Source organism: Pyricularia oryzae, chromosome 7 (genome assembly GCF_000002495.2).
Source record: "Pyricularia oryzae 70-15 chromosome 7, whole genome shotgun sequence".
In the NCBI taxonomy this organism is placed as follows: Eukaryota; Fungi; Ascomycota; class Sordariomycetes; order Magnaporthales; family Pyriculariaceae; genus Pyricularia; species Pyricularia oryzae.
In genome coordinates this window covers 1,873,978-1,886,167 of record NC_017854.1, presented here as the reverse complement: position 1 = coordinate 1,886,167, position 12,190 = coordinate 1,873,978, and the positions used below count along the sequence as shown (strand labels likewise).

Genomic DNA, 12,190 nt, shown 5'->3' with positions numbered 1-12,190 from the left:
ATTGTTAGGGGAGGTTAGGATGGATGGGGATGAAAAGACAGCCAGCCCGCTGAAACGAGAAAGGGACCCAGCCAACCCGAACACGTCTTGCCCACAGATGTCCTGCAGGTGTCGCTCTTTGCGTTGCGGCGGGTGGCAGCCATTGATGGCAGGTGGGTCTCCTTGACCACACGAGCTGTTATGAGGTACCTGACATGATCGCTCAGAGTGGCTGGCAGGTCAGGTACACATTTAACAAGCATAACCCGTTGCTCAGGCCCAGAAGACAAGCAAAGCCTGGCGCTTGTTAGGTGACCCAGCAACGCCCTGCCAATTATTGGAACGAAGCCACCCAGTCCTTGACATGATCATGCTAATCACTACAATTGGATCTTGTTACCTTTCTTCGCCTAAGCAATTCCAATCGTCTTTCCTTGTGAGAGAAAGTGTTAAACGATTCATTTCTCAACCTGAGATTTCCCCAGAAGCCGTCGCAATCCTGCACGGGTTCGGTCACTCAGCCAGCCCTTGTACGAAGTACCAAGGTAGGTACCTAGACAAAGTACGTACGTTTGCAGACACGGGCCACGCTAAGCTATGACGACGTGCCCGTGGCTGTGCTGGTAACCCTTTGGATGGACGCCCGTGTGTGATTATGTGGCAAAAAGTAACGATTTTTATCAGCCGAAAGCTGATGGTCGCCAGCGTATGGGAAATTTATTAATAACTAAGGTAATTAGGTATCTTACCGTCTTTGAGAATTGACGATGTGATACGTACAACACTACAGTACTAGGTAGGTAGTTTACATTGGATCGACTGACATGTTGTCTAAGGAACTTGGCAACCAACCTGCACAACTGCACTAATGAATTACTCCAGTACACACTGCAAATCAGGTTGATGCACTCCACAGATACCATATGGATTCCACAGATGCCCTATGGATGTTGCCGCTGGCGCGTACCGTTCGGTTACATATCTGTTTCATCCATTCACCACTTTATCCTACCACATGAGTGAGCTGCGCAAGATGCTGGTATTAGAATTTGTAAGGCGATTAATTTTGTCGGCTCACCATTGTCAACTGAACTAATCGTTCTAACTCAAAGGGTGATAGGTTTACTTTGTAGAATCCGAACCTGCTTTAAAGCTTATGCAAATCACGTGGTACTACAACAGCTGGTTGCGGTAGGAGCATAATCTCTCCGGTACCGGGAGGCGAGGGTCTTTCAGAGGTTCCTTTCCTAAATACTTTGTATACCCCCGTTTTGCGCTGTTTGCGCTGCACAGCCAAGGTAAACAGTATTTTGACACTTGCACTTTTGAGCTCAACTAGTCGACTAGGTATTCTTGTGGTTTGAGCAAGAAATATCAACAAATGGCCTTAGTCATACTCAGTTTGCCTGATCAAGTCCTTGGATTAATCAACCATGAGCTTGGTGAAGTACCCAAAGGGTGTACGGCGGGACACCAATCGGTTACAATCGGCCTTCACGTGACCAAAAATTTCACGACCAGGTGCAACCGTTGAGCCTCTCTAACTGCTTGGATTTGCAAGCACTTACAAACTTCGCCGTTGCTGGGTACCTGGATAAAGCACCTTTCACGGGCCGAATCGAAGTCTTTTAGGCTTCGCTTGTATTTGTTATTCTTTTGCTCATCTTGGCCCAAACGCACAATGTCATGCTCACTGCCTTCGTCCCTCCGGCGGGCGGCCGCTCCGCTCCGTAGAACATTCGCCACCGTCACAGCAACATCGACGACAAGCGCAAAGAATTGCAGGGCATATGCAACAATACCCTCAAAGGACAGCGATCCTACCCCAAGTGCAAGCAGCGCCGATTCATCAGCGGGGTCGGTCACATCACAGCAACAAACACCAAAATCTTCCCGTCCAACATACTTCAAAGACACTTCTGTCGCCTCCTTCTCCGACTTTCTCGCCACGTCCTCCCCAGCAGCTCCCTTGTCTCCATCTGAGGCTTACACCCTTCGCACCGCCGAGGTCGGCCCTGCCGGTCGCAAGAAGACCATCACACGCCTGCCGGAATGGCTGAAGACACCGATACCCAACCCGGGGTCCAACGAAAACTTCCGTAGCATCAAGGCCGACCTTCGCGGCCTGGGACTGCACACCGTCTGCGAGGAGGCTCGTTGTCCAAATATCTCAGACTGCTGGGGTGGTAGCTCCAAGGCCGCCGCCACCGCAACTATCATGCTCATGGGCGACACGTGCACGCGCGGATGCCGCTTCTGCAGCGTCAAGACCAGCCGCGCCCCGGCACCCCTCGACCCGCACGAGCCCGAGAACACCGCCGAGGCCCTGGCCCGCTGGGGACTGGGTTATGTCGTTCTGACCTCGGTAGATCGTGACGATCTTGCGGATGGTGGGGCCAGGCACTTTGCTGAGACCATACGGAAAATTAAGGCCAAGAAGCCGACGCTGCTGGTCGAGGCCTTGACGGGTGATTTTCAGGGTGACCTGGAGATGGTCAGGTTGGTGGCCGATAGTGGTCTGGACGTGTATGCGCACAACGTTGAGACGGTCGAGGGTTTGACTCCGTACGTGCGTGATCGCCGTGCTACCTTTAGGCAGAGCTTGAAGGTGCTGGCCGAGGTCAAGAGGCACAAGGGCGATGATATCATCACCAAGACGAGCATAATGTTGGGTCTGGGTGAGACGGAGGAAGAGCTGTTTGAAGCACTCAGGGGTAAGTTCAGCACCGTGCATGCGACGGTTTTTTTTTTTTTTTTTTTTTTTTTGCCCGTCTGCATCCAATCTTACGTTCCTTGCTAACAATAGATTTTTCATTCAGAACTCCGCAAAGCCCAGGTTGATGTAGTGACCTTTGGCCAGTACATGCGTCCGACAAAGCGTCACCTCAAGGTTGAGAAGTACATAACGCCCGACGAGTTCGAGCTGTGGCGCCAGCGCGCGCTGGACATGGGCTTCTTGTACTGTGCCAGCGGGCCACTTGTGCGGTCTTCGTACAAGGCTGGAGAGGCGTTCATTGAGAACGTGCTCAAGAAGCGGGCGGGCGAGAAGGCAGCAGCAGCAGCCGCTGCCGCTTCAGGTACCACCGCAAACGCCCCCAAGTTGGATCCCTCTGCGCTGCCATGAGCGCGGGAACAAGAGTGTGCACATAAATGAGAATAGACGGTATTTTATAGTTTACTTCGATTACATGTATTAATCATCTTCAACATGAAGGGCAATAGGGAACGGCGGATTATTAGAGCATATGGGCGGCGTCATGCCAAAGGCTACAGTCACCTGGTCGACGTGACATGACATCTAGACAGCATTAGAAGCTCACTTCAACAAGAATTTCTAATGACAAGTAGCTGACAGTGGTCAACTTGATGTTTTATCATCTATCTCTTTTTTCTATTCTAGTCTAGTCGCCCATTTTATTATGTTCTCTATTGACAAAAGATTTAGTTATCATTCCCTTCTCGACAATCATACCATATCTATAGACGCTGTGCACGCTGCACTTTTGTCTACAGTCTTGTGAGCCATGGTATGTATCTTAGCATCCCGCTGCTTGAGATGGCAAAAGCCAGTTGCACCTCCTTGAGAACAATCGACAATTCTCCGCATTGGAAAAGCCGCGATCAAGGACTTGTGGTCGGAGGGAAAACAACCACGTCTCAGATATGTAAGCCAGAAACTTTTTCGGAACAAAGCAGAAAATTCGAAGCGCAAAAATTGACAGCCAAAAACACCCAGGGTATCGTACTCCAAACAGATGACAAAAACAGGCCCAGAATTCCAAGAGCGGATTACAAAATTGTAGAAACAGCAAATACTGCAAGTTGCTTTTTGGCCCCTCGTTCTCAGTTCGTCTTTCCATCCGAATCAGCAAGAACCAGCTCGGCAATCTTGGCCCCGAGCTCGTTGATGCTGGGAAATTCGTCGACGTCTCCAACAGCCACGCCCGACTGGTCGACGATCCAGCGCGTGATGTTTAGCTTGACCAGCGAGTCGACTCCGTAGCTGACCGTCGACCGCGACGGATCCAGCAGGCCACCCCTCGTTGCCCGCGGCAAGGGCATAGCAGCAGGAGCCGCGGCACCGCTGCTAAACGACGTGCTGACGGGCGTCGAGGCGAACGACGTGCTGGCCGACCCGGCCGCCGTGGTGGGCCTGCTGCCCGCGGCGCTGCTACTGCTGCTTCCCAGCCCTACGCCCATGAACCTCGCCAGGGCGCGGGTCACGGCGCCGACTGCAATGGACGCGGCTTTCTCGGGGCTCGAGGCCCGGCGGATCGCAACGCGGAGGTCCTGTCCGGCGTTGCTGGTGCTGGTACTGCTGTTGCTGCCCTTGCTGCCGGTGCGGCCGTGGAGTCGGTCGTCCCCGACGACGTCCTGCGCGGCGCCGGTCGCGAAGAAATTGACAGTGCCGGCGGGCAGGTCGACCTGGTTGAGGAATCGGAAGAGCGGCGAGCGGGTCCAGAAGGGATCGACGGGCCGGTCCTGGAGGACGAGCCCGCCCGACCCCATCTGCGTGACGACCTGGGTGGGCAAGCGCAGCAGCTGGTCTGGCCCCGCAGCACGGGGCAGCGAGGCCATGGCGCGCTCGAGCACGAGGTGGACGTGGCGCAGGGCGACGCCGAAGAAGCCGCTGGCGAGCATCATGTCGAGGAGCCTTTCGTTCTCGGCCACGACGCCGGCGCCGAGCACGAGGCCGAGGTCGAGGGACACGCTGTGCCTGCCGAGGGAGGCGCGGTGGTGGGCCAGCGCGTCCTGGAACGTGTTGCCCGCGGCGTAGTTGGCCTGGCCGCGGTTGCCCAGCACGCCGGCCGAGCTGGAGAGGAAGACGAGGAAGTCTAGCGTGTCGGGGAGGGTGTTGTGCAGGTTCCACGAGCCGATGGCCTTGGGGCGGAAGGCTTTTGTCCACTTGGCGTAGGTCATCTTGTCGAAGATGGAGTCCTGTGGTTTTTTTTCCTGCAAGTCAGCCAAAAACAAATGCTCGTTGATGTTGTCAAGGGGTGATGTGTTGGAGTGTGCTTACCTCGAGAACTGCAGCACATTGAACGGCCCCCTTTATGGGAGGCATATTGTGTTGAACAAACAAGATAGCGTCCCTCATCTGGTTCTCATCGCATATGTCCACCTTCAAGTCTTGAATATGGACGCCCTTGAGCTGCAATGAAGAGATTAGGTCCGTCGCAGCCTTAGACTTTGCGCCGGACCGAGAGAGGAATGCCAAGTGGCGCGCGCCCCGTTCGACCATCAACTGAGCAATGCTTCGGCCAATGCCCCCGAGGCCACCCACGAGAAGGTATGTGCCGTTGCTGTTCAGCTGCAAAGGCTTGGTGAGGTTCACGGGCATCATAACACGGGTGTCTTCTTTGGTGTCCACGGCATGCAGACCCAACCATGGATCCGTGGTAGGGTCGGCTGCTATGGTTGCCAAGCTCTCGAGGTCGTGAGAAATCATGGGCTGGATGCGACAGGCGGAGTCGCTGTCTTGGAAGAGAGCATTGACTTCGTTGATTGCTTCGTCCACGACCCACGGCTGCTTCTCGACCAGCTTGGAAATGTCAAAGGTCTCGAGAGATAGATTCTTGAGGATGGCCTGATCCATGGACGGCAGCTCGAGAGTGTCGCTCGCCAGCTGAGAAATGCGACCAAACTCTGCGCAGGACCTAAAGTTGGCAACGAGGCTGCGAGAGGCAGGGCCAAAGACTACATCGACGCCGCGTCCTCGAGTAAGTCTGCCGACAGGGCCGACAAACGCATCGTCTTGGCCGTCAACAATGCAATCATCAGTGATCCCAAGCGCCTGCACGACCTTTCGCTGCTCGGGAGATGAGACGGCAGCGATCACGGATGCGCCCTTGGCTTTGGCAATGCAGACGGCGGCCTGGCCGTAGGCAGAAGCCGCCGCGTGGACGAGGACGGTGTTTCCTCTCCTGAGACGACCAGAAATGACGAGTCCGTAGGCTGCGCTGATGAAGGCCGTCGGGCTGAAGGATCCATGGGGTGGGCTGGTGGCGGCGCGGGACCAGACAAATTTTTGGTCGGCGGTGACGGTGCTGCTGATGGTGCCGCGGGCAAACACCATCACCTGGTCGTTGACCTTGAAACTGCTGAAGACTTTTGATCCGACCTCGAGGATGGTGCCGACCGCGTCGGAGCCGATTTCGCTGCCGTTGCCTCGCAGGGCGTCCATGTCGCGCGGTAGCAGGTGGCTCTGGTGCACCCTGACTCGAATCTCGGTTTCCTTCAGAGGTCGGGTCGTGGTGTCCTCTTTTGTAAAGTACAAGCCAAGGCGGCTGCCTACAGATTTCGGCGCCAGCTTCACATGATTGCCCTGTTGCCATAGCGGAAACTCTTCAAGGCGCTCGGGGAGGTGGGCTTCCTTCTCGATGAGCGAGTTAACGGCGGGTAGTGTCATGAGGCGAGGGATGAAGCGCTTGCCGTCCCGGATGACATATTCGGACTCCTTGGCAATTGTCGAGAGGATGAAATTGGCCTCCAAGATGTCGCACAAGGCCTTTGAGGTGGAGACCATGTCGTTGTTGGTTCTTGGGTCAATGTCGACGGACACGAGTCTCTTTTGGTCGTCCTCTGACCTGATGGTGCGCATCAAGCCAATAGAAGCAGCCATTAGTGGGTTGATGTCTGACATTTGGGCACCTGCAGTCACCCAAAGGAGATTCTTGGTGCGGAAGAGGCTATGGAGGGTTTCCCACTGGGACTCGACGAGATCAAAGATGAGCGGCGTCTCTGCCTCCAACAACGATAGGTAGACCGTTTTGGGGTTGAACTTGGGGTGAGCAGAAACGGCACCAGAGGTATAGGTGATTTGGGGCAGGGCTGTAAGGCACTTGAGAAGGGACTTGTGCAGCTTTTCCAAAAAAGGGGTCAGCACATCGGGTAGCAATATGGTGATGTTGCGCTGGCCTCCGATTGCCTTGTCGGGAACTTTAGAGCTGCAAGCAACGATATAAGAATGTCGTCCAGAGCTTTGATCAAGTTTCTCGGCATTGCGGAATCCGGCATCTGCAAGTCGCTTGATCACTCTAAGCGAGTCTTTGTCGGTCTTGTCCACGACACCCTCCAGTTGCACAACAACATATCCACCCGGGCTCAATACCTGGCCCACTGCCGTCAAGTCTTGGGTTTGTGAGGCCTTCATAATGACGAGGTCATACGGCGATGACATTGCCACCTGCTGCAGGGGCTCCCAGAGAAGGCGCTGCATGACGGGAGTCGCGACATACTTCTGCTGCAGCTGTGAAAAGATCAAATCCTCCCTATCGCAGAGCGTAAACGACCCAAAGCGGGGTGTTTCATGGCCGTTCTCAAGAGCTTCGATGACGCTGGAAGCAATCTCAGAAAGACCTCCCAGCTGAAGCACGCGCATGGCAGGAATGGCGTGTCCCAGACTGTCAAGCCACGCCATGAAATTGCCGAGACTAGACCTGTCGACATCTTGCTTCCAAACAATCTCGGAGCAGAGGTTGCGATGGTTCGGCAAGAAACCCCCACCGTCACCCACTGCTGCGACAGCCGACTTGAGCTTCAGCCCTTTGATGGAGACCTTGATCTGGTCGAGCTGCTCGTCAAACATGACCACGTCCGCCACTGCAGAACGCCGAGTCGTCGCCTGCGCCGTCGTATATCCAAGAAATCGGCCGCCGGCGCCCCGTGGCATCTCCGCCGATACGAAAATGTTGTCGATGGAGCAGGGCAGCATGACGTCCTCGCCAATGGCAAAGATGGTCTGCAGGAACGAGTCCAGGGTTGCAGGGTGGATGAGATGAGGGAACTCGTACGCAAAGGGCATGGCCGATGCGGTGTCGGGAATCTGGACCTGGCTGTGGCAGTAGCCGCCGTGCTGCGAGCTGCGAGAGATGTTTTTGATGTTGCGAAACAAAGGCCCATAGTTGAGACCGAGATTGTTTAGATCTTCGTATAGCTGGCGCGGGCTCACCTCCTCGTCGCTGGTCTCCTTGTATTGGTCGTACACGCTGCGATGGGCCGAATCCTCAATCTGCATCTCCTCGAGTGTGCTGCTCGCCACGTCGCCGTATATGATGTGCAGCTGGCCCTCGGCATGCTTGGTGGTGGCTACGCCGTCAGGCTTGGTATAGATTGAAAAGTGGTAGATTGCGACACCCTGCAGCGGCTCGCTGCTCTCCGACTTGGCCAGCTTTGTGCTGATTGCATGCTCAAGCCCGTCGGTGGAGGTAGGGATGACGATTGGGGCAAGGATGGAAAAGGACTTGATCTCAAAGGCAACCACCTCTTGCCGGCCCAGCTCCGCAAGCTGCTGCCCTGCCTGGATTGCCATGGCTATCATTCCAGCAGCGGGATACAGGATCGACTTTTGCACCTGGTGGTGCTCGATCCAGGGGTTCTCCTTGAGGCGGAAGAAGCCACGCCACGACTTTTCCGTCTTGATTCCGAGGTCGAACGGCGCGCCGATGAGATCCTCCCTGCCGTGAGTGCGGAAGCGGTTGTTTTTCGACAGCTGAGACTCGTACCAGTACAGCTTGTCGTGGTTCCAGGGGTAAGGGGGCAGATCGTGGAGATGCTGCGGCGGGCGACTGGTTTGCACAAGACCATTTTGCCAAGACTGAGACTGAGGCTGAGACTGAGACCGAGACTTGGAGTAGGTCCAGTCCATCTTGATGGGGACTCCACGGATCCAGAGCTCTCTAAGCACCTGCAGTGTAGAAGTCATCGCACCCGTGCCGTTCTGGAGGACGCTAAAATAGGGAACCGGCTCGCGATAGTCCATGGCGCTAAGGATACGACGGATGGTCCCCTCCCAGATGCCGGTGGGGCTCACCTCGACGACGACGGTCGGGTTCGCATTCCGCATCAAGGTCTGCACTGCTTGGTGGAAGAGGACAGGACAGGTCAGAGTCTTGACCCAGTGCTTGGCACCCAGTCTGCTGGGAGACAACTCGGAGCCCGTCAGGGAAGAGTACAGAACCGGGCCCAGCGTCACGTTCCGAATCTCGATGGAGCCGAGCTTCTGCAGGTAGTCGGCGGCGACGTGCTCCATGTGTCGGGAGTGATAGGCAGCATTCACAGGCACGAGGCGGCTGAAGACCCCAGCCTCGGCCAGGATGTTTTGAACCTCGAGTATCGCAGCCTCGTCGCCAGAGAGAGTGACAGACGAGGGCCCGTTGTGGCAAGCAACCTGGACACTGCCCTTTGAGGTCTGATGGATAAAAGCCTGCACGTCCCGAGCCGAAAGTCCGACCGCGAGCATTCGGCCAGGCGGGCCATGGTCTTTTTCTTGCCAGGATGCAACGCAGTAGCCACGGTAGTAGGCAATCTTCCATGCACTCTCGCGCGTTACGGCACCGGCGGCGTATGCTGCTGCAATCTCGCCCGAGGAGTGGCCCACGACGGCGATTGGAACCACGTTGCTCGCGAAAAGGACGTCGACGAGCGCCACCTGGACGGCGGTGGTGGAGATCTGCGACACGTGCGCAAGATCGATCCGGGAGCTGTCCTGGTCCGCCGTCAGCACCTCGAGCAGGCTAAAATCTGCGCCCAGCTCTTGACGGATATAAGAGTCGGCAGCTTCGATGTTGCTCTTGAAGGCTGCATAGTCCAGCAGCTCGCGACCCACGGCGTGCCACTGAGCACCCTGTCCGCAAAAGACGAGAGCAGGTCGGACTTCGGCGTCTCGTGGGAAGTCCATCACCAGGCTGTTGTCAAAGTTGAAGATCTTTTGGAGAAGGTCTGCCGGGCCGCGGGCAACCAGAAATGCCCTCCACTCGAGCTTGGATCGGCGCTCCAGCAGCGTGTGTGCGTACTGGTCCATCAGTTGTAAAGTCGCCGATCCGTCCTCTACACGCCTGCGGAGGTAGGGTGCGTGTGATTGAGCGACCAAAGAAACCCGCTCCTCTTCATGGGACGAGTAGACAAACAGTCGAGGGGCGTCACCATCGACAAGGCAGTCTTGAGAATTGGCATCGGATTTTCTAGGCTGTAGGAGCTCGTCTCCAGGAAAGAGGTAACTGGCATGGAAACCGGTGAGGTTGGCTTCGGACAGGTGATGCGCCGCGTCCTCAATGATGGCATGAGCATTCGTCCCACCAAAGCCAAAGCAGTTGACGCTGGCTCGGCGGAGGCCATGGACAGGCCACGGTGTGAGCTCCGTGGGGACCTTTACTCGCCAGCCTTCAAAGTCTATGTTTGGATTCGGCTGGACAAAATTCAGATGTTTCGGAATGAAGCCCTTCTCCGTGGCCAAGACGGCCTTGATGACACCAGCAATACCAGCGGCTCCCTCGAGATGCCCAATGTTGGTCTTGATGGAGCCGACCATGACAGGATTGTCGACGGCACGATTGACGGAAATGGCGCGGTAGATGGCCTCCAGCTCACGCATGTCGCCCGCCTTGGTGCCGGTGCCGTGGCACTCGACAAACTCGGTGCGGTCCGTGTCGAGCCCGGCCTTGCGGTAGGCCTGGAGGATGTTGCTCATCTGGCGCTCCTGGCTGGGCATGGTGATTCCCGGCGTGCGGCCGTCTTGGTTGCTCGCCGTCGAGCGGATTACCCCGCGGATGACGTCGTTGTTGGCAATTGCGTCCTCGAGCCTGCGCAGGATCACCATGGCGGCGCCTTCCCCGCGGCCGTAGCCGTTGGCGCGGGAGTCGAATGCAAAGCACCTGCCGTCTGAGCTCAGGAAGCCTACAGAGGTCATGGGCAGGATGGTGTTTGGGGTCAGGATCAGGCCGACTCCGCCAGCGATTGCCTACACCAAGAATTAGACAGTCTGCTGACTTTGTGTTTCCAAGGAGTCTGATAATAGGATAGCAGAAGCATCATCACCCGGCGGACTTACTGTAGAACACTCCCCACTCAACAGGCTTTGGCACGCTTGGTGAATGCTGACAAGGCTGGCGCTGCAGCCAGTGTCCATGGTCTGGCTTGTTCCAGCAAGATTATAGCAGTGGGAGATTCGGTTGCCCAGGATAGCAATTCCGTTGCCGGTTGCCGCGTATTGCGGCGTCTGGTCTTGATCTCGCAGACACAACTGCTCGTAGTCTGCCCAGTAAAACAATTAGTATGTTGCGTCTATCTGTGGATACTAGACTAGACTAGGCTAGTGGCAGGAGACAAACCTTTGACAAAGGAGCCGATCCAGACTGTTGCATCGGTACCGTCTATTGCCTCTTTGGGTATACCAGCTACAAAATGGAATGAATGGTCAGACAGACAAGCCATAAATGTTACATCCTCGTCGTTACTTGCCTGTTTCCATTGCTTCATATGTGACTTCCAGGAGCATCCTCTGCTGCGGATCCATAGCAATGGCTTCGTTCGGAGAGATCGAGAAGAACTTGATCAACGTCAGCGTACGAACTCCAAGAGATTATAGCATGTACAATACAATAGAGATGAGCTTGTCCGACTTACTCCTGCATCAAATTCTGCAAGATCATTCTGCAAAAAGTGTGCTCCACGAAAGTGAAACTGTACAAGACTCCGTGTCAGCAATGAGCTCTGAAAAGCAGCAGAGAGGAAGAGGGGCGGGCATCGTGACTTACACTTCCTTGGCGGCTGGGGTCAGGATGATAATAGCCACGCACATTCATTCGGGACTCTGGGATTTTTGTCCAGGCACTTTTGCCATCCTCCATCATCTGCCAAAGACCATTGATGTCAGCAGCATCGCCTGGGAAGCGACATGCGAGGCCAACCACCGCGATCGCGCCTTGACACGAAGGTGAGCCCGCCGGAGCGGCTCCCTGGCCCTCCGCGGTGCTCATCTTGCGACCGAAAGAAGGACGTTGGCGATGGTATTACATGCAAAAAAAAGCAAGAGACTGGAAGTAAAGAAAAACACTGCTGAGATGCTATTAGTTCAAAGCCTAGTCGCGGGCCTCCACAGAGAGATCAAAAGAGCCGGCTTTTCTGGCTATAAAATAGAATATAACAAAGCAAGCAACGATTCAAAAATGACAAAACGACGCGAGAGTACTCTGCTAGAAAGCTTGGGTGTAAATTCTACGCGAACAAAAGATGAAAAGATGTCAAAAAAAGAGCAGTTGGTGAAGAAGCTCTGAAGCAAGTCTGGGGTGAAAAAGTCCAGACGAGTCCCAGAAGAGAGTAAGAAGCAGCCCGAGCCCCAAACCCACAAGTGGGCCTCCAGGCACCAATTCAAGCACTTTTTTTCTTTGCCAAAAGGTCGCTGCTCGGAGCCCTAATGAGGCCAGTGTCAGCT

The 12,190-nt window shown here is 55.4% G+C and overlaps 2 protein-coding genes across 2 annotated transcripts; one reads left to right on the top strand and one right to left on the bottom strand.

Moving 5' to 3' along the window:
- Positions 1-717: 717 nt before the first annotated feature.
- On the top strand, positions 718-3,426 carry MGG_02691 (lipoyl synthase). Its single transcript, XM_003721030.1, has 3 exons — positions 718-1,030; positions 1,100-2,693; positions 2,799-3,426. Exons 2-3 carry the CDS (start codon positions 1,661-1,663, stop codon positions 3,101-3,103), a joined length of 1,338 nt encoding a protein of 445 aa, XP_003721078.1. The 5' UTR covers positions 718-1,030; positions 1,100-1,660; the 3' UTR covers positions 3,104-3,426.
- Positions 3,427-3,822: 396 nt separating this feature from the next.
- MGG_12613 (polyketide synthase) lies at positions 3,823-11,735 on the bottom strand (the record flags this gene model as incomplete). Its single annotated transcript, XM_003721029.1, has 6 exons — positions 3,823-4,917; positions 5,000-10,717; positions 10,808-11,010; positions 11,088-11,217; positions 11,383-11,439; positions 11,514-11,735. The coding sequence occupies 6 exons, from the start codon at positions 11,733-11,735 to the stop codon at positions 3,823-3,825; spliced, it is 7,425 nt and encodes a 2,474-aa protein (XP_003721077.1).
- Between the last annotated feature and the right edge of the window lie 455 nt (positions 11,736-12,190).